Raw genomic sequence first — 27,132 nt, forward strand, 5'->3', positions numbered from 1 at the left:
CGTTTTGAAAAGGACAAATTTTGACCCCCAAAAATTCTTTCCTACTTTTTTTGATCATCAACGGCCTAGGATCATAAAGTGAATGGAATAACCAGGTTTTATTACTATTACAAAAAAAAAGAAATTTGTATTAAAATTACAAAAATCTTGACACATGGTGACTGCCCGGAATAAAAATTTCTTCTTTTCAGGTAATAAAACTAATTCGTGATTATTCAACAAAGCTAAAACTCGGTTTTGCACTAATGAACCGCTTTAGGATTCTACGCAATTAAAATGCATTATTGAAAAAGTTGAATTTTATTAAGGACCTACTAGATACTGTAGTAGACCCATTTGCAACGACGCTTGGTGACCTCATTTCATTTAACATCGAGTCACGTGGCGGTGCTACTGGTGTTTGTTGCAAATAAAATTTAAGTGAAATCAAAATTTACTCTAAAATCAATTTAGGTTTAGGTCACAGTAAATATTTTATACACTTAGGGCTGATTCTAAAAAAAAGATGGTCTAAGACCATACTATGAGTTAAAATTTTATATTTTGATTTTATTTACAACCAGATTGTACAATATTAATCTAATTACTATACACTTCAAGAATGAATAACTATGATCATTTATTAAAAAATGTTATAATAATTAGTGTTATTCTTACTAACATTATTGATAATAAGACATCTAAAATAATTACCAGAATAACATAAAAGAGCTAACTACACAATAAAGTTAAATAAATGATGGTTTTTCAGGTCGAATAGAGTGTGTGAATTCGTAAAGTAGCATTACTTTTTCCTACCCCAGCTCATTGATATAACAAAAAGTTCTTGACTGTATAAAAATAAACAAAATTTCAACAAGGATGCCAGCTCATTAAGATAATGAGAAATTTATCTCTAAAACTACGTTACTATTAATATTCTTACTATTATTAACGTTACAATTACAATACCTAGCGTTATTAGTCAAAAGCAATAATCTCAAAAATAAAAACTGTGAGATTGACCAAAAAATTAATTATAAGTCTAGTTATAATATCTTATTGTCAAGTAGACTGTCCACATTTTTTCTTTAATAGTTTTGTCAAACAGAAAGCGTTGAAAATAAAATGTAAGCAACAAAAATGTCAAAGTGCAAACTTTACCAATCTCACAGTTTCTATTTAGAAATTAGTGCTGGTTTGTTGCGCAATTCACGAAATATGTGATTATAGTTATTATATGTATAATGTAATGATTGATTTCTTTAAAATTCAGAACAACATTGGTTTCTATCATGGCACAAAAATGCAGGACGTACGAACCCTCTTTCAATCAAATATTTCACAATTATCTCGTACTCGTTTTTTACCTATAATCACGTATTGCGTATGTATTTTTTATATATAGGCAGGTCCCTAAGAAATGGGACTAGAAATATATATCAAATATATTTTCTTTCCTTCAAATTACTATCAAGCTTATAGAGCTATGTAGAGGACGGACTTATAGCTCTGTTATTTTTAGTAAAATCTTTCCTCCAATTTAAGATCGATGCAAACAATTAAAATTTGGTACTGTAAATTGCACATAATTAAATTATAAAAAGCAATAAAAACACGTATAAATGTCCTTGTTAAACACTGTGTTTAATCTTACAATTTGCAAAAACCATTTCAGCCTTTTGTACAAGGTGTTGAATATTGCAATACCTGATGCAAAAGGGTTATATATTTAGTAGAGCTATGGCAGTTATTCTCGAAAATTAGTGGTAGGAATACTTTAGTAACAGCAAAGTTCAATAAACGTTCTTATCTTTATGTAAACTACCTAGTAACAACTAAAATAATTGATTGTCAGTGGTATATTCTATATAAAGCCAGCATTTTGACAAAACTATAATAATTTGAAGGAAAGATTGTATTTAATCTATGCCCTATTACTTATGGACCTCACTGCAACTATATACTTACATGTCTACTGCAGTAGTAGAAAACATGTAAACTTTCTGTTACATTTTGTACGTTTAAACACAGCAAGCAATTAAAACATACATTTCTTTTTTTCAAATTTAGAGCGTTCTCTATAAATACTTACAGTACGTTCCGTAATTTATCTACAGACCAGATTAATTTTCCAATGATGCTGAACAAGTAAAATTGTGTAGAGATTCGATAAAAAAAGGAATGTATAGCTGCCCAAAAAAAAACCAAAAGAATCGGCGCTATGTTAACATTACATATAGAAGTATACCTGCGAATACACATAATATATATTATCAATAATATCATAATAAAAAATAAAAGCTGTATACTCGAAACTAGTGGACGTTAGAACGTGTCGGTACAGATTCTGGATCTATGATATTTACATTCAAATAAGACAAGACTAAGTATGAATTTCGTCAAATTCAAAATCCAATATTAGTTTGTACTCGGTACAAATGCATAATTTATTTGTTACTGTTGGCAATTCCAATTTGTCTGACTGAATCCCGCATATCGCATAAGACTACGTTAGAAACATAATAAAATTAAAGCAGCGGAGTAAAGAGACAAAATAAAATTAAGATTCAGTCGTTAATACCGACAGTTGCCGTTGCCAGCAGCCAGATTGATTTGTTAGTTAGTTACATCGTCCTGCATTTTAGCAACACTATTTTCAAGCATAAAACTCTTTGTTCGTTCCCCTGCTATACGAGTTTGAGTTCGGCGATTGTTTCGGCTCACCCAATGCGTATGAACCTTCATCTTTTTTACGCATTCGATATACGATGAACATCACTACCAAGATTGCACACAACAATCCTACAACAGCTCCACCAATGACAGCTGAAACAAAAAAAATATTATCAGCTACCGTTGATTTTGAATTGTTGAATTACTCAATTTTTATATCTATCTATATAGTAACCACAGCAAGTTTTACTGAAACCTTAGAGTAAATAGAAAATTTTTACGATGAATATATTGAACAAGTGAGCCCATATTTATATCCTTGACAAAATGAGTGCCTAACAAAGGTTAGTTATTGTGGTCAACCAGATCATTTTGGGTCATAAATAACAAGTATTCTAGGAAACACAAAAAATCGGGAGAAACCGCAGTGGGAAGGTGCTAAATGTAATTTTTGAATCGGTTTAAGGTTATCAATCAAATAACTATTTTTGAACAGTGTTAAAAGTTCACGTTTTAGTATTATATAGATTTTGTACCAGTAACGCCTTTTAATGGCGTTCTAGGAAAGTGTTTCGGTAATAAAAAATGTATGTACCTATATATAAAATCCACCCAAATATTGATGGTTCAAAAAAATTAAATCCTTTGTGCACAATTTACACATTGGAATCGTTTCAGAACAATGGAAATTTGCCAAATGTTTGATATTTTGAGAATGCAAACAATCAGGGAATCACAATTTGAGATGACTAAGTTTTTTTTTACATTTGAGTAGCTCATTTAAAATTAGTCATGCATTTTTATTAACTATAAATGAAACGTAAATTTAGATAATTCAGCTTCATATTGATAAGGAATAATAAAATTGTCAAGGAAAATGACTGAGTACTGAATTGATTTTGACGTATATACTCAGTGATAAACTTTTCTGTTGCAAAATTAGAAAAGATCTTGGCTTTCTGTAAACCTGGATAACAAATAAACAAACTGAGAATATAAATCGTTTTAGGCATGAAAGAAAAATATTTATTCTGCAATTTAACATATGAGCCCAGCCTCTGTCTTAATAATAAAAATAAACATTTACTAAACAAAATAAATAAAAAAGGCTGCAATTCTTACCTGCTAGTATTCCTGGTTGAGAGAAGAAAGACGTAGGACGATCTTCTGGTTTTGGATTCATTATAACGCTGGTATCTTCCGTCGGAAGTATTCCGGCGTTATCCTTATCTTTGTCAGAATTGCTTGGTGCGTAATCCAGATTTATCTCTTTCTTCGGAATAATGTCAACGATGGGCGGTACTAAAAAGGAAAAGTTAAAGGTGACCCGTTTAAAAAAATTGCAATAACTTACTATCGGGTTTGATATCTGACTTATTAATTGTGTCAATATCTTCATCGTCATCTCCTGGAGGACCTTGCCCTGAACCACTGGATTCTAGGTCTCGATTCAACTCTCCATCGAAGCCACTTCCCTCAATTCCGGCATCTCCAGCATCTCCGAATTCAAATTCACTGCTCTTTCTTTCGTTATTCTGAAAAATACATAATTTACTTAGAAAATAGTATCAAAAATGACTTTTCAGTTCATCATTTTCTGGACACTTGACATTGAAATCAAATTCATACAGAACGAATCCCACATAATGCTTAATAGCACTGCGTAAATTAGGTCATTTAACAATTTAATTCAGTAATGAAGTAAAGCAGGCAATCTCCAAATATAACTTAACAACACATGAAGATCACACAATCATGAATTCTGTTGGGGACCATACAGATATAAATTATACAAAGAGAGATTTAACAGATGTTTAACTTAGGAATGTTTAATTAGTATAAAATAATTAAGGTATTGTATGATGTTTGTTTAATGTGCTGTTATGTATTAAAACGTATAGAAGGGAAACCCAGTCCCAGATAAAAAATTATTCTAGGTTTCCAACTGTAGTACAATACTACCAATAAATCTAAACGTAATTTTGTCTTAAATAATTCCAGCTTACAACTACTTTATTTAAACAATTAAACGATCTTAAATACATTTTAACAATGCGTGGCTTTGATAAGTGAAACAAAATCTGGCGTCTAAACAATGTCGTAAGCGCTAAATTAAAACATAAAACGCATTTGCTACTACAAAAATATGAGTTTTGCATCTGGTTCTACTTGAATATGTTCATCTAGTATATACACTATGCAGGGTTGGAATTATTGAACTTCTAATCTAATAACAACATATGTATAACGAAGTTAGGAGTCCGTGAACTATTGAAAGCGTGCAAATACACAAACATACAAACGCTCAAATCAGCAAAATTTACTTACATTCCTGAATATTTGCTTATAATGATTAACAACCACCTACATAAAATAGGTAAGTAAGGCGAATTTATTTATGAAAACAAACAGGGAAATCAATACATTTTGCGCCCTCTGCTTGTGCAGAAATGCTTTACGCCCTTGTTCTTTGCGACGTTGCCGAACAGCCCCATTTTGCTGCGCCAATTCTCAAAATTAATTTCAAGAACATCTAACTAAATGTAGTAATGTATTACTGTTAAAATCTAATTAACGTAAAAAATATATTAAACCCAAACAAGTTAATTAATTCGTCATAAATATGTTTGCTAGACCACCCAAGACTGATCAAGCCCCACGTGTACTATGAAACCTCTGCTAATGAAATGATGCATTTAACTGTTTGCCAATTAAAAACTGTTGTTTTATCACAAAATGTGAAACATGATATATTTCTGTGGGTCATTCGATTAGCTGAACAGTTCAAATTTCGAAAAAATGTCAATTGTTTTTCTCGCCACATTAACGCGCTAAAATTTCTTAATCTAAAATGCTTGCACAAACAGTTATAATGCCAATGTTTGTTAATTACCGCTATCATCAATCATAAGCCTGATCAAGCATATATTATGATAATGAAGGCGATTTATTTCATTACGTATTATCAATTCGGGGAAATCCTCAACCCAAAACTATACTAAATTGAGATCATTTGGTATTATTTGGTATTTATAACTGAAAACACCATCAACATAAACAAGTTATTTTTATTTTATGTCTGTGATTTATTGTAATTTTAATTTTCTGCAATATATGGGAGGTTATCAAAGATTTTTTAAGATTGCAACCTACTAAAATTTTATGACAGATGTAATAAGTTATTTTGGGTTATTATAAATTCTGATAGTTAACATTATTTACTTCATATTAAATGGTATTTTTGAAAGAGAAATCAAGAAATATATTGATACAAAAATTAAGATAACATAAATTTTCAAATAACACCACCCCAATAAATATTTTACTTTTCCTTCAAGTTATTATTACAGCATTTAATTAAATTATGTACAGCATTTTTCCAAGTTTGAAGGTTAGCAATTTGATGGAGCCTGTTTATTATATTGTAATGTAACTGAAGCTCAATGCAATTAATACTTCTGAGGCGGTACTCAAATTGATTGATAACTGGAACAATAAACATGTTGGGGTAGTGTTACACCTTCCCATTGAACTTTATCAGTACAAATATTGACTAAGCAATCAATCAGATACTTTTTGGGCATTGGATATATGATATGAAGGGGGCACCAAAAATGTGACCCAAAGTTACTGTGTTATTTGGAAAAATATGCTTTTGCAAAATAACCTTGATAAAGCATTATCTTTCCAATTGTAGGTTGAAAATAGCTAGTTTACACATACTCATGTGTGCAACTTACTAAGCCAGAAACAAATAAACAAATAATTCAATGATCCCTTCAAGGAATTTTGTTAGAGTATTCTCATTAGATTGTATAGCCTTTATCAATAAGTTCTGGAATAAAGTTCTATATCAAATCCTTTTTTCTACAATTCAGATTAAATTTATTAGGGTATGACCTTTATAGGATTGTAATATTTAATAAAACGTAGAAAAAGATCTGATATACATTATAGTGAATTCTGCACTTGACTGCACATAGGATAAGGAGAACGTCATACTTCATTTATAGTAGCTCGTAAAATGAGTACTGATATTTGCAGTGATGTTTTTATTCAGAAACGTACCGCAAACAAATCGGAATGTAACACTCCCAATACTTTCATTGAAACAAATGTTTAGTGGGTTAAAAATAAGTTTCTGTAATACGGGCAGGGACCACGTGAAAGTAAGAACGGAAATCCACATCCCATCCCAGTTAAAAGAACCAAGGGTTTCCAATAAAGGTGCATCATCAGTTGCTTTTCTAGAAATTTTGGTGGATTTCTCATTTGTAGTCAGCTACTAAAAATTTGTGGCTATGGTTATGCAGATGTAGATCATAATGTAAATTTATAAATGCTTCAAAATAGTCACATCTTTATATTTAAAATACCCAAGTACTAGACAAAATAAGCTTTGGATTTATTTGCCTCTATAGTCTATAAATAATTATATATAGCTGCAAACATTATCTTATTTGACTGAGATTCCTGGTATCTTACTTGATATTCTTTAAAGAGCAAAAACTAAAAGAAAATAAATTGCCTTGACTTACTAACTTCAAGTAGCAAAAACGGTTCTAGTTTTTAAGGTTTTTTTATAACTGAAGTCAATTTCAGCTAATGTTCTGTCCTTGGGTTTTCCTCACAGCTTTTCCAATTTAAGTCTTTTGATTAAATGGGTATACCTGAAAGCTGAAATACCACAATTCTTAAAATGATTAACAGTAGGCTAACCGCAAAACTTCTTGAAAAGGTAATTTAGCACTTTTACCAGGACTTTTTTTTACATTAATTTTTTTTTTTTCATATTTATTACCAGGACCCTTCTCATCACATTTTATTTCAGTATAATAATATTGAGCAGTAGTAGCTGTGATGATGCATTCAACTAGAGTGGTAAACTCTATGGTTTTCAAAATGCAGCATAATGACTAGACAAAAACTTTAATTTGGAACACAACAATTCATATTATGTTAACATACATAGAACCTGTGTAATAATATTTAGACATGCCTACATATTGTTTAAATTATCCCATGAAGGAAAAAAACATTGTTAACCAAATGACTGCAAAGAAGTTCTGATGCTGCATTAATAAATGTCTAACATTCTAAATAAATAAAGGAGACTTAAGCTTTATTTAAGAAATTAATTTTAAAAGAAGGCAATTATAATGTCTTTCCTATCTTGATTGGCATCATCCACAAGGAGGCTCTAGTGCAAATGACAGCAATTAAGTATTCCATTGTTTTATCCCTCAAGCATTAAATCAATACCTATTTCATTTTAGTTCCATTATTTTTTTTTCCAGTGTGGGTTTCAAATGTTCCAAAGAGAACACTACAAACATTAGGTAATTTCCAATAAATGAATTGCTATTTTCTGTTTTAAGGTGTAGGGAAATACTAAACTACTACACTACTAGCTGACTATTTGAAAAGAGTTTATCTGTCAGATTCCACAGTGAATGGGATATATCAGACAATTCAGTGATTTGACAGGGTTTTACTGTAAAGAGCAAGATAAGAAGCTCAATGTTAATTTTAGGGTTAAATCTGTAGATACAACACTAAGCTTGGAAAACTGATTTTATGCACAGAACAGTGATTAAGGAGACTTAATAAGACATTTGCAAAACCATAGGTATCTTTTCCAAACTAACCCTACTAAATATGAACTATGTGAAAGTTACAAAACCTATCAAGTTAATTTGTCAAAGGACTACCTGACTCTGTGACTAATAGCAAACATTTAACTGTTGCTTATAGTAGTACCAACTCCTCTTTCTACACATAATGGCCTAGTTCATGTTTTTAGAAAAATGGATTTCAAGAAATTTTACAATTTACTTCTGTTTGGCTACTATTTTTGTATAATTTCAGCTAACATTCATTGAAACCAACACACACATAACTATGAAAAACTGCAGAACATACTAAAACTGATTGTTAATTCCCAAGGTGCTTCAACTGTGACTTTACTATAAATGGTTGCCATACTGTTATTACTCTTTGGATTTATTACCACAATATAACTATCCATATGGTATATGTATAAAAATTTACATATCATTTCATTTTTACTTTACAGTATTGTATGTACCTACAACATACATATTATATCTATCTAATCTTAAGTGTATTTACATGTTGATGTACTGTAAGCACTTTAGTAGAAAACAGTAACTAATCTAGTATTTCTTGAACAGTTAATGAAAGATACAGTAGACATTTTTTATGAGATATGCATAATAAGAAAATAATGTATTTATTAAGTACTGGCTGTAAGCTGTAAGTAAACACATGGAAAATTGAGAAAATTAAAATTCAGTTTGTATACATTAGAGAGAGAAAGGAACACTTCCTTCACATAGGTCCAATAAAAAAGATAAACATTTCACCTGAATCTGAGAAAAGCTTTGATATCTGTACAAAAACTGTTTTGTATTTTTCCAGTTATTGTGAGCCAATAGAGATAATTAACTGCGACGAAAATGAAGATTAAAAACTATATAAACCAATAAATTAAAACAATTGGTGTCAGAAAGGTTATCCCCAAAGAAGGATGAAAAGTATCAGCATAACGACTAGGATGAGCAAATGTTTACCTGAGCTGCTGTTGTGAGGGCAACAAGAAGTGCCCAACATAATATCGTGGATATCCTAAGATGCATCACTAAAACACTTAAGTACCTATTTCTAAAATGTTTCCTACAAATTATTTTTAATTTTTAAAACTTTATGGCACTACACCACACTTCTGACAGCAAACGCATCCGGATTACTAATCAATCGTCATTCGTCCGCCTTTCCAGTGTTGTCAGACTGGCTTTGAGCCTTTGCGGTTTCTTTTACTTCTTTGAACAAAAAGGTTTTCAAACTCGCCAGGGGCTTAAAAGCACTGCAAGGGCTTGTTTAAAACACTGTAAAGCGTTTTAGATAAAGACAAAAAACACTTTTTACGATACAGAGAGCTAATAACTGACTTGTTGCTGATAGAAGATTAAATTTGAAACCAGCAAAAACAAGTTTTATACGTTAAAAATTAAAAACTTACACTGTTTAAACCTGAATTTCTAAAGAAATAAAGGAAGTTTGACAATGGTGCACTTTCCTTAAGGTTACCAGTCAGATGACTTTGACATTTGATAGCTGCCAGTTGTCAGCAGTGTCAGTCTAGCCTAGCTGTCGTCCTTGTTCCTTGTCTTGTTATTTTTTGTCAATATTCTTAATTATCAACTTAAAATGAAATAACTGTACTTTGAAGAACCTCTCCACTTTTTTTTTTGCACAAAAAAATAAATCATTATAAAAAGTTTTTTACTTCCTCCAAATAAAACACACTATAAGAAAATTCACTGAAAGAAAAAAGTTTTTGTTTATTAACACACCAAATAATTCAACAAAATGCTACAATTGTTATTAAGTAGACACTTAAAACTAACAATTCTAATCATAGCGTTTTATATAAAAACAGTATTACAGTTCCAATCACCCTTTTAAGTGTGATTACTGATTTTCTAGTTTCTTGACTCCTTCTTTGTGACGAGCTATGGCTTCTTGATGTCTCTTAATTTGCTCCTCATGGAAGGCTATCTCATCATGCAGATGGGTTTTCAATTCTTTTAGTTGTTCTCGTTGCTGCAAAAATACAGATGAGATAGACAATAAAAAAATTGTGTTGTGCCAACTAACCTTCTTGTAGAAATACTCCTCTTCTTTGGCGGCTTCGGCCTTACCGAATGCACCACCGGCTTCCCTAATCGAGCCACCACCACCGCCCCCTTTGCCGGCACCACTTCCTAGATCTCCCAACTGAGACATAAGACGGAAATGTCTAAAAAAAATTACATTATGTAATGGTCCACATACAAACCCAGGAACTGACAGACCCCACAATCAAAGCAAAATACTTACTTAACTACGTTGACCGGCACAACCTTTGCCTTGATAATTGAATTCATTTTATGTGTTTTGAATTCTCTTATTGATAACTCGAATTTTAAAAGTGTATGTTTTTAGAAACGACAAAAAAACTAATGATTTTGCAAGTTATTGGGACTTGGGAGTGAGAGTGAAGCAAAGCCGATCATTAATAATTTTAGACAAGTTGACAAATGACAGCAATACAACATTGACGTAAAACCTAGGAGGCAGTTAAAATAATTATTCTGTTATTATATCGTATTTTGTCTATCGTTTGCTCATTTGGAATTTGTAGTTAGATTGTATCTTAACATGCAAAAGAATCCAATGATTGCAAAATTAAACAGAGCAAATATTAAAAAACCATTTCTAACAACATGGTAGAAAAAGAAATCTGTAATTATGAGGCGATCGATAGGAGTTGCCGTTAGATGGTGCTAGATGGCAGTAATTCAAATAAATGATTATTTGCCATTCCAAGTCCCGAGTTGGGCTGTTTTTTGTTAAAGTTAGAAAAACTAGTCGGGTTCGTTCTGGTGCATATTAAGATTCGCGAATAGGAGTGTTGGGCAGGCCTGCTATAGATTTTCTTGCACCAAAGTATTGACGCAACCGTGGAGTGGACTAGCGTATGTGCCTAAATTGCATTTTTTTTCTCTAGCATACCGACAGAGGGACCTTACACCTGGCTGTTGTTGCGCAGGTAATCGCTTGAAATTGTTTTGGGTGACCGCGTTTTGCGGCGAAAACATTACAAAACAGCGCGAAAGCGTTGTAAGCTGTTTTAAGTGGCCGATTTGGCCCCAAAAAGTCGCCGCCATGGCTGCCACCAGCGTTGTAGTTCTCGACAGGGGTAACAATACCACTTGCACCATAAACCTGCACGGTAAGTCCCAAATTACAATGCTGTTTTTTTTGCCGCCACAGTGTTCTTTCTTCTTTTCTCTTATTAATTTCAATTTCAATCAGAACAAGAGAAAAAGAGACAAAAAACATAACATAACCTAACTTGTTTTTATGTTGCAGGGGCTACTGCAGTTTCTTGGAGAGTGAACAATCAAGAGCAACTATTTGTTAGGTGAGTAATCAATTGACTCTTTGTTGGTTAATTTACTGTAAATTCCAATTTATATATTTACAGTAAGCAAGCTGTATTTGATGGAAAAAAAGCTATCAGAGGAGGAATTCCATTTGTGTTTCGTAAGTATTTAACTGTGGTATATTCAACAAAAATCCTTTCTACTAATTCTTATGAAATTCAAAAAAGCTTGATAAAATATTTGATTTGATAAAATGGATAAACAAGAATATGTATCACCCTAATCTCCTATTTCAACATAAGAGAAAAGTGACAGCAAGATTTTTAATTTTAAGTCCACTTTCTCTCTTTGTCAGCTAATAAATGCTTATGTAAGTGTCAGTTTTAAGCTTTTTCAGAAACATATTAGTCATTGCATCAGAATATGCTTCTATTCTCTATTTTTCTCACCATGTTCCTCTATTATATGGGGACAAACAACTGCATTGTTTGAGGAGGAAGCCTGTGTTATAAAATAATCCTTTTGGGTAACTCCTCTATTTTGTTGAGTGTGAGCATGTGACATACAATTATCATCTCTCCTTAATCAAATTTCAGCAAATGTTCATTTACAGTAACATCACATGGAGAAGTTGTTTTATGTCAAATAAGTTATTATTTAATTGGAAAACTATTTTGAAGACTTTCTATGTTTCAATGTAATGGTAGAATTATTAAGATTACAATTTCTTCAATGGTAACATCAGCAAAGCCAATGAATTGTTATGGTCTTGTGTTGATATGCTTACTTTCATGAGAATAGTTTGTTAGGATTACTAGGACCATGCTTTAGCACTTTTATACAGTACTAATTGTTTTAGGTGTGTTTATGTAAATAAGCAGTAACATTCAACAAACTCCAATGAAAAATATATTGATGTTCTGGTATTTTGTAGTATTTTCTATAATTGAAAGGTTATTTGTATAGGCATCTGAGTATATATTCTAATCTGAGCTAAAATAACATTGAACAATACTTTTCCGTCATATCTGTGTAAAACTGTGAAATACACTGTTCACATTTATAGCTCAATTTGGGCCATGGTCTTTTGGTCCTCAACATGGATTTGCAAGAATGATCCGATGGAATTTAGAAAAGCCACCTGAAAGACTGCCAAGTGGAGATGTGGAAGCAATTTTCTCCTTGATGGATTCTGATTTTACAAGATCCATGTGGAATTACCAGTAAGACACATTTATCTCGCGTTTTGTATGAACTTAAGTGCACGTATTATTGCAGATTTCGCCTTACTTACAGACTGATATTGCGTGAAAAAGAGTTGCACTTTAACATTGCAGTTTTTAATCCAAGCAAAGACTTAACTTTCAGTTTTAACATGCTGTTGCATACTTATTTTAAAGTTCCTGATGTGCGCAGGTGTCAAATCACCGGACTGCAAGGTTGTACTTTTATTGACAAGACAAGAGATGCTGCTATTTACCAAGAAACTAGGGATGTAGTCACTATCAATGAATGGACTGATAGAGTGTATCAGAATACTGCCCAAGAGCATATTATAACAAATGTGGTTTCTGGAAGAAAAATGCGCATTCAGAAGTATAACTTCCCAGACACTGTCATTTGGAACCCATGGCTGGACCATGCCAAGGATATGTCTGATTTTGGGGATGATGAGTACCCAAATATGGTTTGTGTTGAAGCTGGACATGTTTCTAGTCCTGTGATTCTACTGCCAGGTACTGCATTTGAGGCCAGCCAAATTTTACAGGTCATGTAAACTGATACCCTCATATCTACCTACCGTCCTAGTTATATATGTATAAACACGTATGTATAATTCTTTTGCGAGTAGCTTGTTTGGAATTTTTTTAATTTCATTTTTTGGTTTTTGTACCAATGCTTTTTAAATTTAAACAACTTCAAAATGACTTACCTATTTTGAACCACTCAATAATTCACAGAAGCTGAAAAGTTGATTTTTATATACATATATTAAGAAATTTGTGGATTAGAACAATTTACTAGTGATTGATGTTGCGTTAATAACCGGATCAAATTTTGGATCTCTGTAGGTATGTACTAATTAAAAGTGGTTTGTGCTGATTCTTTATTTTGTACTCAACAATAAAGGCGTGCACACATTTTTTAATAAACTAAGGAATAAAGTTTGACAGCAATAGTTTTAGTCGCGTAAGTTTTTTAGGATGATACTAGAAAATAAAAGGTTTTGTGTGGTGGTAGGTGGTAAACGGTGGTAAAACCACAGCTCAACATTCCGAAAATTTAGACTTTATATTGTATACGACTGGTAGATTTAAATTTTCGTGCAATATACGTTGTACGTTTTTGATAGTTAATTTATTGATAGAATTCTGATCTTATTTCCATTAAATTATTATACTCTAAGTTTTGTTTTATTTCTAAATAATGATAACAATCGATTATTTTTCTTCATAGTAATTTACTGCTAGTTTCATTCCTTAATGGAACAACTTTAGAAGGTTGAAGATTTTATTGGTAGTACTCCTGCTTGATAAAGAAATGGACGATTTCCATTTTGTTGCGCCAAGTCAAAGAGAGAATTTAAAGTAAACTTCAACGTTTTCATCATCAACAATTAAACTCTCTGTGCTTTCGCTTTTAGGAAATATATGCACATAGACAATTCATTACTTCTTAAAACACTGTGTTCCGTTTGTTTGATCATGCTTATATATGCTCCTACATGAAGTCATAATGGTATACTAAACACGTACTACTTGAAAACTTAACTAGCTAAACATGGTTCGTCGAAAGCTAAAAAGTTTCCAATAAGGCAGATCATCGGCTAGACTTAGTTTCAAAGCTTTTTAGCGCCGTTAGATAAACATTTGTTTTTAACACGCTGGTAGTTTGTGGACAAATAATTTTATTACAATACCAACATGATGATAAATTCTTGGGATGGCCAGTACCAGTCGTGTTTGTTCTTAGCATTTTTTTAGTAAGCAAATATTTTTAAATACAATTTGTTCCTTGGATATGTTTCAGAGAAGCCTTTATATAGCGTTTTTGTCACTAATCAATTGTTAATATAGCAAATTGGTTGCAATGATACAGAATTAATATTGTCAGGCAAATTTTAATTAATTATAATTAACCATTTAAAATGCAACACGTATTGATCTAATAGTCATTTAAAACAGTGAGCTATTAAAATAAATGTGATAATGTGAATATCAAAAAGTCCAGAGCGCTGTGAACTAATTTAGAGTAATCTGTGAAATTAATACATATCAGTCACATATCTATTGAATATCAAAAAATTATGGTAGGTGTCCAATGTGTATTGAGATTAATGTACTATAAATATAAGGATTCGTTTCGAAGGTTCACATATCGTTATATTTTAATTTAGGCAATTTCTCGCTTATTAATACCTTTCATTATGATCAATAAAGCGTTTATCAGCGTTCACACAATAATTAATAAGTCATGCATTCTTAAATACTTTAATAGGTATAAAAAAACTTCATCAGTGCTTGAAGTATCATTTGTATCTATTGTCACTAAAAACTATATTTGCATGTACCTAAACTCAATGTCCGTTTGTTTATTATATTTATTGTTACTTTGAATTTTTCAGAATGCCAAACATTCCATCTCTATACGGCACCTTAAATGGCAGTATAATAAGTCTCTATTACCATTAATAACGATAATAATCGTTCAATTCGAGTGATTAAATGTAATTTACTGGATATATGATGTCTAGTCTACAGGTTGACCCTTAAAAAGATTAACGTGACTGTAAGCAAGCGTGGTGCAAAAACTATCTGGAAGTCGTGTCCTAGGAGAAGAAAAGTTACAACAATACATTTGAGTGGCTATTCCAGTGTCAGTTGCTATTGGAAATTTATAGTGAGTGGTAGCTGTGACTACCCGGAAAACTTTATGCGGAAACTCAAAAAAGAGGTAAGTTATTCGATTTGTCAGTTAAAAAAAGTTACTAACCGACAAATCATGTTTTATAAATGAGGGTACTGCAAGTATACTTGTTTGCGATATTAATTAAGCGTTTCCTATAAGATGCCTGAATATTTTTAGTAATCCAGTTTTTAAACATCCGCTAATTAAAAAAATTGCTTAATAGATTCGATTTGTGGGATGACATTATGATGGTTATTTTTGTTGGTTTGTGACAGTAACTTTGAGCCTCAAATTTTATCGGGGGTTGCTAATAAGGAACACTTTTGATAAGCAAAATAAATGCTCAGTTTTTATTACACCCGCTAGATTAGATATTTTTTAGTGCACTATAATATTAAGTAATAATGGCATTACTCTACAATTGGATTTTAATGACAACAGACAAAGTCTAAGATACACCTTCCTCATTAACCTAGATGTCAAAATACAGGTTTAAATATTAATGTTTGTAATAAAACCAGGTCTATAGTAATATTATACTTGTGTATCATAATAATATATAAAACTTGGTATACCTACTTGTTTAGTAGTGTTTGTGGGAAATGATACCAAATAAACAGGTATTTATTCCATTTAATGATTTAAATTGCTCTCATAATAATAAAGTAGGTACTTTGGGAGAATTTTTTGACATATAATTTGTTAGTTTAGGTATTCTCTAATAATAATGAACGCCACTGTTTGCTAAATAGCAAATTTATTAAATGGTCAAAAATAAGTGCCCTTAATTTCAATACTGGTTTTAGGCAGCAGCGTTCGAATGTTCAGAAATTTCTTTCGGGCATTCCTTTAACTTAAAATGCCGCTGGTTGATAACCAAACTCGTTCAATGAATTTTTTAACAACTCCTTTTTGGTCATTACGTCGATTATTATTTTATACAAGTTTTTGTAGCATCGTTACCGTTCTTCTTTTTGTAATTTTCTTGAAGGAGCTTTTGGTTATACCTCGACAACCTCGTTAGAATTTTTAATGTTGCCAAACGAAGTCGGGGATTGATCCCATATTAAGGTTTATTAAAAGCTTGCGGTTTTCGCTGGGGTGGCAACCTCTGCTATTGATTTTTTACAGGAAAATCAAAGTGAATACTAATGAGACATATCATTAACAGAACTAGTCCGTAGTTAAACAAATGATGAAATTTTGACCAAAAAAAGACAATTAAAAGATGCAAGCCGCAATGCCGGACGTTAGGCTTTTGCAGAAAACCAGGCGGCCCGGTTCTTGTCTCCAAAAAGAAAAATTCTGTGAAAAAGAAACATAACACAATGGCGTGCTGAACACTCGTTAGATTCGAGTTTTATTAATATTACTTTCAGGTTATTACAATGACAAACCTCTTAAGTTGTACTTCGTTCCAGTGTTAATCCTTCAAAATTAATTAGTACTTTTTTTTGCTTTTACTAGTCCAACAATTGCAATTAGGAATGCGGATTTGCAGATTTTATTTATTAATAAGTCATCTGGCTAATTTTCACCACTCTCCGACTTTAGCTCATGAGAAAAAAATCATTGTGGCGCTACTGATGGTGCTACAGTAATTTCTTTTTTTTGACTTATCTTGCAGGTTCACAAGAAGCGGATCGCAGTATTAATCAACATGGTTCCAAGTAAAAATATATTTAAGCAATGTGTGTACTTTTCACAAATTTGTATCATATGATGTTTGACAGCGTTGATTGGAGCATATCAATGTGAAATAATTCAAAGTGTGGCTTCACACGTGATAATAATTTATAACAAACCGCGAATTATAGATGGAAGAATAAAGGGCATTGGCTAACAAGTCTGGCTCTAATGCAGCCAATACTTAAAAAAGTTAATCTCAATACTCATTACCACATTATAAATATAATTGTATAAAATGTTCAGGTAAAATCAGCATATCGACGCGATTTAAGTCTTAATGCATCCGGGCAGGATTAATCCGTTATGACATTTTTATCCAAATATTAATTATTACTTTGCGAAGATTGGTATTTGTGTCGATTGATTTCAATTGGCGCACATCTCAAATTATTCTAATCAAATACAGTGGCGTTACCAATATATATTATAAAAATTTTTATTTTTATACAATCTTCATGGATAATAAATGGTAAACTGATTCCAAAAGTTCTGAAATTATTGAACGAATAAATATAAAAGTGAGGTTTTTCAACTACTCAGCATTTTGTATATTTACACGTGCGTCTATATAGTTCAGAATTTAACTGAAAAACTTGCTTTTCTTATATTAAAAATTACTAAGCTTGTGTGGGAATGCATATCTTTGGTAGTGTCACTATTTAATCTGCCAGTGTCACTGCTTAAAACGGCTTGCATAAGTCTTGATTATGCCATACATAATTCATAGCAAAAAAACCATAGGACATCTCCGAGCAGACCGGATTTAATGAAAAATATTCTTGTAATTAATGCTTTATAACTTCAGACTAATCCAATTCAACTGCATATACTTAGGTATGTTTTGCTCTCTCATATATCCATTATGCAAATTTTCTGGTTGTCTTCTAGGCAATATTTTTTGCTGGTAACACAGAATGTTTCCAGTACCCACCGCGGAGATATTTATCAGATACAGAGATCATACATTCTTTAAAAGAATTTTAGCACTAAACTGTACGATTTTCTTCTGATCACAAGGTTTTTTGATAAGCACATAGCAATTTATAGATTAAATTTAGTACAGGTTTTTCCAAAGTTCACTCCAACAAAAAAACGGACACATGCAGATTTTTATATCAGCTTTTTAGAGATAAGAATTATTATTATAACAATAAAATTGTTGTTGTTGCAGGGAATTTTGTTTTGTTAGTACACTTTTCCTAAATTGATTTTAGTTACAGTTTAAAATTTTTGTATTAGATTCACATCGAATATCTATTTAAAGTAATGGTCCAATTAGTGATTTACATAAAAGTTACTTTTTTTCAAAAAAAAAACTGGCAAAGCAGATTACGTAAGTACGTGTCATTTTTGTATGAAAATTAATATACAGGGTGAGTCCGGGTAAAAAGCTATCTACTTTTGTTCTTTGAAAGATAATCGTAAGTAAATATTCTTTGTTACACAGCATTTTTTGCTTATTGCTAGGGATATCAAAACTATGTGTAGATTAGCGTAAAGATTTATTTTTACAACAATGTAATTTACTGCTAGTATTTCATCCATAATGAAGCCAGTTACATTGCATAAAATATCTAAATTATGTAAGTATGTTAATTTATTATTTACCTTACAACCTTGCAGGTTTGAAACGAAACCTGTAAGTATCTTTGCATTACATAGTCAAACATCATTAGGAAAGTGGTGTCTTAAATCGAAAGAACAATTTCAAAATGTAAACAAGCATAGATACTCCCTCAAGCATTTTCTTCGTTAATTGCATAAAATTTATATTACCTAACCAGTTAATAATAATTCTACTTTCTATCTGCCTATATTTCCAATTTCTTGCACATGTGCGAAACTGTAATCACTTGTGTCTGATTGGTACCTACAGTAGTACCCAAAGTGGTTTTGTGTTAGTACCGTTTACAATGTAACCTGTGTGTATGTGTGTGTAGTTCCCTTTTTTATGACTTATGCTAACTAATATATAAGCCTTTAAGTATAAATATGCTGATACTACTGATGAACTAAATTAATGGTTTTTTTAACTGATTATATATTTTTTATTAATACGCTTGAGCATTTTTAGAGCCGAGCCCAATGGAACTAAGCTGATAAAAATATGAAGACTCTGTTAAGTACAACTTGCAAAGGTCACTTGACCCTCGAACCTTTCAGACTCAAACACAAAAATTCTACAGATTTCGTTATTTCTCAGGTATATAGACACTAAATTGTTAAAAAAAATTATAAACCATCAAATAATATTTTAGTGGCAATGGGACAGAAACAATCCCAGCGTTTCCTTCACCTTCTACAGAGTAGGTCTCTTCATTTTATACTTTGTCTCTTGGATCTTCACCTACCTAAATCAGCCTCCACTTGGAAAAGCTAAGTGGCCTATATACCTAACAAATTGGGGATTCACTCTATGTGTAGTACAATCTCTCTTATCTTCAATTATGGTTACAGTAAGTTTATTTGCAAGTAAAATGGAAGGGAAAAATGAGCGAAGGGAAAAAGTCATAAAACTGTATCCTGCCTATTGGGCTTTGAATTCTACAGCAACTCCAGTTGCTTTTACTATCAGTATTATATACTGGAGCCTGATTTTTAAAGGTAAGTCAATTTGAAGCTTAGTAATGACATATCAAAATAAAACTTCAAGATTTCCATTTATAAAGTAACACAAAAGTATTGATCTGTAGAGTAGAATAAATTAACTTAGCAGGTATTGAATATTTTATTACATTCAGAACAAGGAACTTTGCCCTTTAATTTCCTGAAGCTGAAAGTTGATTGTCCTTTGATTAGACTTTTTTTTTGTTAGCTTAAATTATTTTTGGGATTAATCAAACTGTTCTTATTTTATTTTGGTACCACATTCTATAAGCACCCTGTATACTACCATGTTTTCTTCTATTTTAGCCGAAGGTGCCACATTCACTGCCATGAATTTTATAGTACATGGATTAAACTCCATTTTGGTTTTCCTGGATCTGCTAATCGTGTCCCATCCAGTGAAAATATTCCACTTCATTTACCCACTCTTTTTAGCCTTATGTTACACAGTATTCACTGTGGTTTATTATATTGCTGGAGGAACTACCAAGTAATACAAGTAGTGTAATTAACAGTATGTTTTGTTTAATCCATTTTTTTTAGGACTGGGTCACGTTACATATATCCGATACTCAAATGGGATCAACCGGGAAAAACGATGGGAGTCTGCGCTGGAGTTATGGTTCTCATGATTGTACTTCACCTGTTCACTTATTTAGTTTATAAGCTTCGAGTGTATGTTTTTCGACGATTTTTAGAGTCAAAAATTGAGAAACCCCTCCCAGAGAAAGAGCAACATCATGACAGCCCTCAAAGTTTTGATAATAAAGCTTTAGAAGACGATTATGTTTGAGTTGAAGTAAAGTAAAATAAATGAAATTTTGTAGAAAAAAAATAGCCGTAATACATTTGTGAGCATAATTTTCAGCCTTTTTGTTTTGTCAGAGTTTTATTGAACTTTTAGTTTTAGGGAATATTGTTCCAGAGACAGTTACTGGAATGTAACAAAAACGTGAATATTCACAGTTAAATCACAATGTATGTAATTCTAAAATTATTTTTCTACCGCTGAATGTATTCTATGTGCTACAAAATGTCTCAACATATGTTTGGTTACCTTAATTTCTAAAGACGTGAAAGAGTAAGCCACTCACTGACGTGTTAAGCATACCCATGCGCCTAATTGATGGTAAGTCCCTACTAATTGCTGATTTCGGAGGGCAGTACCTTTTGGTAAGAAAAGTACTCGACCAGACGACATAAGTCGAAAAAAGGAAGTCGAAAATTTGCTGTTACATTCGACCTTGCGTCACAAAGAGTGCAGATCATGCAGCAGGACACGAAGGTAGTACCAAAGCAGTAGGTAGTCTGCAATCACAGTTATTTGATAGCCGTTGCGTGAAGTGCATAGCGCGGTGTTCTCTGCAGATCGTTCCTTCGCACGTTTTAACATTTTCTACGACTGCAATTTGAGCAGAGCTCTTTGTTCCGTACCTGAGGTTTTAAAAACCTTTTTAGTCCTTTAAACGGTTTTATCACCTTTGAGGTAGTTCGGTAACGTACTGACTGTTTTGTTCGGGTTGCTGTGCTCGTGTAATATTTTTGAAGTTTACCTTTGATGGTTGTTTTCCGGTACATATGGTAAGTAATTTTAGAAATTTGTAAACTTTATACTTAATCTCTCTTGCAACGTTTGTACTTTCAAACTTTTGGCTTAGTACTAGTCCACCAGTAATAACTTTAAAGAACATATCGGTACTATAATAATCAGAAAACATAATATTTCGTCTTAACACACATAATTTAGCCAAGTAACATGAACGGCAAACTCTAAGTTGCTGACCTTGTTACAGCAAACTTGACCATTCAAAAGTATAATAACATGAATTACTAATACGAAATACTGGTTATTTAAACTTAATACACTGATGGGTTAAGATTCTTAGCTTTTAAATGAAAGTTCACAAAACCCACATCTGAGAATGAATCATTTCTTAATACCGACTTAATGATTCATGATATAGCAGTTCTTTGTCAAAAGATACATTTTCAGTTTCAATTTATAACGTTATCGTTGAAATAACTGCCTATAAAAAAGTGTAATACTAAAAATTGTGTTGAATAACTCACACTAATGCATACACAGGGTAGTTGATTTAAATCCTTTTTTAGATTATTTTTTCTCATGTGCTGTGGTATGTTGCCAATATTTTTGCTCGTTAAGTAATTAAATCTAGCAACATTAATAATACAAATAAGTACTCTATGGTAATGATGAAACTTTTGATATTCTGAAGAAAAAAAGTTACCATAATCTAATCTAAAACCAGGCATGATTTAATTCACCATTGAAGGTGACTAATTTGTCTCCGTTGGTTGAAATATTTTGATATTAAAAAATTAGTTACTTTTTTGTTGCTACACTTGTTTATTAGCAATTTAACATCTGACTTTAATTTATTAACGATAATTAGTGTATACCTAAATGTAATCGCTTTAGTGTCGTTAGTTTTTAATGATAGACAGACGAACACAAGCTGTCGTAAGGCCATCTTCAAAATGATTACACGTTCTTTAGGAATTTTTTCTGTCTTTATCATGTTTTGAACAAACTCGTTATGTAATGATAAATTTTCTTTTTTTGGATTGAAAACTTACAAAAGGCAGTTTGGGTCAGTTTGCTTAAGCTGTTAACATTGGTTAACAGTCGCAGTGCTGGTTAAGAGCATTGACATTTTGAAAAGGCTTGAATGTTTTAAAAGTAAGTTTCCATTAAGTAGGCAACTACGTAAACGTTTGAATCATAACTTTTCCCTCCCTAGGCAATACTTTTTCAAGAACTTAATTGGTTCTAGGTAAAAGTCGAATTTTCACATATAACTAAAACAAACATCTATTATCCAATCAAAACTTTGCATATTTTGGCAATTATGTCTAGAGAAAACAATCCAAGATTCACTTCGTGATCGAGGTCGCTGACTGCTACCAATGATGAATCCGTGCCACTGACACCTAAGCTTTTGACCACGTTGCCAAACGTACTCAGATTTATAATTCAATTCACCAAAGGTGAGGATTTAAGATTTGTTTTATAGATTGTAAACGACTTGTGATAATATGTACTTTTACGAACAATTACCTGTCAACTTTTGTTACGCTACTGAATGACTACCCTACTTTAGCGAGATTGTAAAATTAGGATAAAGTCAAACTTCTTTCATCTCCGCCTTAATGACTGACACACTTTCGACTTAAAATGACGTGTGTGTATTACGAGCGTGGGACTTGAAGACGGACATAAATCAAAAACGAAAGGAAAAAGTTTCTATTAACCGTTAGTTGTACAGTACAAGTCAGTCCATCAGTCCAATATCTATATAGTTCAATAAATTGATTTGTACGAAATTGAGTTAACAACTTGTTCTAAAATCGGTTAGTGAACATGGTGGCTTAAGGTATGTAAGTGGAAATGATACCGGATCGGTCTCCAATATTTGACTAAGAAAATCCACCTTCTTTGCCTTTTTTTCTATTATTAATAACTAATGACACAATCTTTAACACAGATTAGCAGATTAGTTTCACCATAACTGAAAAGCTCCAGTCAGGCAATGCGTGCTCCCTCAAGGGCTGCACCAGCCCTATTTGCACCGCTTTGATGCGCAGTACATGCATAAGCCGCGATCTCGTCCCGCGGCGCATCATCGACCCCAGTAGGAAGTCTGATGAAGACCAAGGAGGCGCACAGGCCAGTCCAGCCAACTGTGCAAAGGATCGCTCCGATATGATGGTTTATCCTGACGACCAATGGCCGTGCTCCACTACTGCGCCGATGCTACAATTATACGATGACGTTGGATATAGAGGTCAGTTACCATTATAATTTAATTTATTTATTGCTTATATGTTTTGAAATGAACGGGGTGGCTATATTATAGAAAAAGTCCAGAAAACTCTTTATTGCAAATTATTACTTAATTATCTGATCAACGCAACTTGCTTGATTCGTAGTTTGCAGAATGCTATCATTGACAGTTGGTCAAATTATAGTTTTGCTAAATTACGTCATCGTGACGTCAAAAACGCTCTGCTCGTTCCATGGAGCTTGAAAACGAATGCGGCCTAAGTGAGTTCAACAGTCGAGTAAACAAGAAACTTTCAAGCACTTTGTAATTTTTTTAATGAAAGAATTAAAAGATAAATACTATTATACAGGATGCAGATATGTAAACTTAATGATAATTCGAGAGATCCATTGCAAATCAATACTCATCTCTACAAAGATGGTATTAACTTTGCAAGTGACATGTGTCAGTCTGCCAAAACGACTGTCACGTGACATTTGGTCACAACAGAAAATGTTCAGATCAACACACATAACACTTACGAAGTTGTTTTTATCTTTGTTGGCAGTATTGATTTCCGGTGGTTCTCTTTCATCATTGATTCGAGTTGACGCTCCATGAAGAGGGAAGAGCGAATTAGACATCACACAAAGACGAAATTTAAGAAAGCAATATTTTGACCAACAATTACGTCTTCGTGACATCAAACTCACTCTAGACGCCTTATGGAGCGAAAAAACCAACACTTTTCATTAGCAACATTAAAAAAGTGCAAAATACAACACAATGACTAACATAACTAACAACCTTGAAAATTCAAATGAGTTGTTTCACCCATGGTTTGGCGCCAGTACCCTAAACTAATTTATTCACTTAGTTATAAGCCAAAGTATACAAAAGTATGTATTTACCTTATTGGAATGTTGGGAAAAATGCGCGTGGGAAAACGGAAGTCAATAATATTAGAGGCCGTTGCTCTTTTTATGAAACATAAATGTAGTAAAGTTACTTTTAAATCGAGCTGTTAGGACCCAATGTATTATATAGTTCCTGAAACCTAAGGCGGAATTACAACAAAGTTTTCTTTAAAAGGTTGGAATGGTCAGCGAACTGACCGGTCAAATATGCAAAACATGCTTTAGTGAAATTACACGAAAGTCACTGCAAAATTAAGGCAACCAAAAGGCTAATCTTACACCGGTTATGCCTGTTTCTTTGCAATTGATGTGAGTATTTGTGCATGTTTACACTAAACTGAAACGTGGCAACATGTCAGTTCAGCAATTCGGTAACAGGCCACATAGCCAGACAGCAAAAACTCTGAACTCAGAATAAATTTCACTTTAAGTTCTCAACTCGATTCATTATTTGTTAAAGACGGACCTTTGTACGGATAATGAATGTCAGTTTTTGTCTCACTTTAAGAATATTATCACCGATTTTCCCATGGCTCAACAATTATATCTTTAATGCTTGATTCTGAAGGGTTATTTCATTTAAAAAAGGTATTGATCAAAAGTTTCGTAAAGCTCAAAAATTGGATTTAATTTTTGTGTTATCTAAAATACGCCACAAGAGCTTATTCTTGACATCTTTACAACAACTGATTAGTTCATTAACAATATTCATATCAACATACTAGACTTCAACAAAGCTAAAACAATTTATTCATGTTATAGTAAACGTTGTGGAGGCATTGCAAGAATTCTGGCAAATGAAAGAAGCCAGAGGTGCAGACCTTCGAAACGGAGCTTTAGTAATCTACGAATCAGTTCCATCAAATTCTCAGCCCTACGTTTGTTATGTTACTCTTCCGGGTGGTTCTTGCTTTGGCAGTTTTCAGGTACTTTGTTATTCACCGTTTTAGCGCTGAAGCTAAAAAAATATGTTGTAGAACTGTCCTACCAAAGCAGAGGCACGTCGCAGCGCGGCAAAAATAGCTTTAATGAATTCAGTATTCAATGAACACCCATCCAGACGTATTTCCGAGGAGTTTATTGAAAAAGCTGTTACGGAAGCCCAAAATAATTTCAAAGGCGAAACTGAAGAAGCTGATAATCCTAACACTGGAATTGGGGCATTTAGGTTTATGTTAGAGTCGAATAAAGGAAGAACAATGCTGGAGTTTCAGGAATTGATGACTGTAAGATATTGATTTGGCTTGAGTTAAAATAGATTAATTTTGTGTTTAGGTGTTTCAGTTGCTGCATTGGAATGGAAGTTTAAAAGCGATGCGTGAACGTCAATGCAGCCGACAGGAAGTGGTTGCGCACTACTCGAATCGGGCGCTCGATGATGACATGCGCTCTCAGATGGCTTTAGATTGGATAGCCCGAGAGCAAGAAAACCCCGGATCTCTACTTAAAGAATTAAATCAGGCTGAGCGCGAACTACAATGCGCACGATTGGCTGGCAGAGAGTTGCGCTTTCCGAAAGAGAAAAAAGATATTTTAACGCTTGCGCACAGCCAAATTAATTTGAGTTGAGTTTAAATTGTTGGTAGTTACAGTTTCACTTATTTTTAATCCTTTGGTAGCTTTAAGAGTTTTTAATGACCACTTGCCTTTTACTGTATTAAGCTGAAAAATCGTACTACCTACTAAATTCCTATATTCTTTTACTTGAAAATTCGGTACTTCCTGAATAACCTTTTAAATTTCCAAAGGAGAGACGAATGACTGATTTCTTTTGAATCAGATTAAGATATAGATTTGATATAAAAATTACATTTGGCAATGTAGTAATATATATTTAAAACAATGGCCAGTATTCAAAATTTTATTTAACAAATTTATTAGTTTCATTGATAAATATATAGCTGGCAGGCAAGTTTCCTCATGCGTATAAGTGATATTACTAATATAATGTGTGGTTTTATAATGCCTTATATACATACATATATATATATATATTTAACAATTCCTGCTTTTAATTATTTCAATTCTATTAAAAATTAATCAGCTTTTGTGTTTTACTGCCAAAACGTACAATACATTATTGTATTTTTACAGATTAATTACAGCTTGCATACTTTATGTTTCAAAACATGTTTTACTTTGTTATACACATGGTGCTACACTACTCAAATCGTTAGCTGGAACACCCTGTATATATTTTTATATTTAGTTACGGTAATAGGATGTGGGTCTCCTTTGTACCAAACACACTACCAACACAAAATCTGAGCTGTCATGTTCTTCTTTAAAGTTGGCTTAAAGCGTTTTAAAAAGAACGACCCAAGTGAAATATTTGTGAGACTGCTAGTTGTTATAAATATTAATTGAAAATAAATTTATTTAGTAGAAATAACTTTAGCTTTATTTACACATTTTTTGAGTGAATTTTTATCTTGGAATACTTCTCTTTCTGCAGAAAATTGGGAGAAAGAGTAATGTAATACAACGGGTAAGTCATAATGCTTATAGCAAATAAGTATTTTATTTTCTATGGATTTCACACTTTATTTCTTGTTTGCTGAACTGTGGAACGTAAATTACGATCGGCGCCATCTGTACACAGTACATGTCAACGTACTG

The 27,132-nt window shown here is 32.4% G+C and overlaps 5 protein-coding genes across 10 annotated transcripts; 3 read left to right on the plus strand and 2 right to left on the minus strand.

Moving 5' to 3' along the window:
- Positions 1–522: 522 nt before the first annotated feature.
- On the minus strand, positions 523–9,632 carry Sdc (Syndecan). The gene is made up of 4 exons (XM_081994497.1): positions 9,249–9,632; positions 4,010–4,190; positions 3,778–3,957; positions 523–2,808 (listed from the first exon to the last, which is right to left on the minus strand). Exons 1-4 carry the CDS (start codon positions 9,312–9,314, stop codon positions 2,639–2,641), a joined length of 597 nt encoding a protein of 198 aa, XP_081850623.1. The 5' UTR covers positions 9,315–9,632; the 3' UTR covers positions 523–2,638.
- A 362-nt stretch (positions 9,633–9,994) lies between these two features.
- On the minus strand, positions 9,995–10,743 carry LOC145739124 (ATPase inhibitor mai-2, mitochondrial-like). Its single transcript, XM_081994498.1, has 3 exons — positions 10,558–10,743; positions 10,336–10,477; positions 9,995–10,281 (listed from the first exon to the last, which is right to left on the minus strand). Exons 1-3 carry the CDS (start codon positions 10,602–10,604, stop codon positions 10,150–10,152), a joined length of 321 nt encoding a protein of 106 aa, XP_081850624.1. The 5' UTR covers positions 10,605–10,743; the 3' UTR covers positions 9,995–10,149.
- Positions 10,744–11,008: 265 nt separating this feature from the next.
- On the plus strand, positions 11,009–14,012 carry LOC145739122 (uncharacterized). The gene is made up of 6 exons (XM_081994496.1): positions 11,009–11,166; positions 11,228–11,452; positions 11,593–11,644; positions 11,708–11,766; positions 12,673–12,829; positions 12,885–14,012. The coding sequence occupies exons 2-6, from the start codon at positions 11,386–11,388 to the stop codon at positions 13,381–13,383; spliced, it is 834 nt and encodes a 277-aa protein (XP_081850622.1). The 5' UTR covers positions 11,009–11,166; positions 11,228–11,385; the 3' UTR covers positions 13,384–14,012.
- Positions 14,013–15,213: 1,201 nt separating this feature from the next.
- On the plus strand, positions 15,214–20,672 carry LOC145739121 (protein rolling stone-like). Of its 4 annotated transcripts, none has more exons than XM_081994492.1 (5): positions 15,214–15,560; positions 19,279–19,407; positions 19,463–19,808; positions 20,118–20,301; positions 20,355–20,672. In XM_081994492.1, exons 2-5 carry the CDS (start codon positions 19,312–19,314, stop codon positions 20,602–20,604), a joined length of 876 nt encoding a protein of 291 aa, XP_081850618.1. In that variant the 5' UTR covers positions 15,214–15,560; positions 19,279–19,311; the 3' UTR covers positions 20,605–20,672. The 4 variants fall into 4 exon arrangements, with proteins under 4 accessions (XP_081850618.1, XP_081850620.1, XP_081850619.1 ...); XM_081994494.1 differs by lacking the exon at positions 15,214–15,560 and adding an exon at positions 16,011–16,135; XM_081994493.1 differs by lacking the exon at positions 15,214–15,560 and adding an exon at positions 18,393–18,541.
- A 401-nt stretch (positions 20,673–21,073) lies between these two features.
- On the plus strand, positions 21,074–26,905 carry lft (Limb expression 1 family member lowfat). Of its 3 annotated transcripts, XM_081994489.1 has the most exons (6): positions 21,074–21,392; positions 22,690–22,820; positions 23,318–23,617; positions 25,276–25,439; positions 25,491–25,739; positions 25,789–26,905. In XM_081994489.1, the coding sequence occupies exons 3-6, from the start codon at positions 23,410–23,412 to the stop codon at positions 26,080–26,082; spliced, it is 915 nt and encodes a 304-aa protein (XP_081850615.1). In that variant the 5' UTR covers positions 21,074–21,392; positions 22,690–22,820; positions 23,318–23,409; the 3' UTR covers positions 26,083–26,905. The 3 variants fall into 3 exon arrangements, with proteins under 3 accessions (XP_081850615.1, XP_081850614.1, XP_081850617.1); XM_081994488.1 differs by lacking the exon at positions 22,690–22,820 and having other exon boundaries at positions 21,076–21,392; XM_081994491.1 differs by lacking the exons at positions 21,074–21,392; positions 22,690–22,820 and adding an exon at positions 22,884–23,206.
- The last annotated feature ends 227 nt before the right edge of the window (positions 26,906–27,132 follow it).

This window comes from Ips typographus, linkage group LG16 (genome assembly GCF_016097725.1).
Source record: "Ips typographus isolate SLU linkage group LG16, UJ_Ityp_2.0, whole genome shotgun sequence".
Lineage (NCBI taxonomy): Eukaryota > Metazoa > Arthropoda > Insecta > Coleoptera > Curculionidae > Ips > Ips typographus.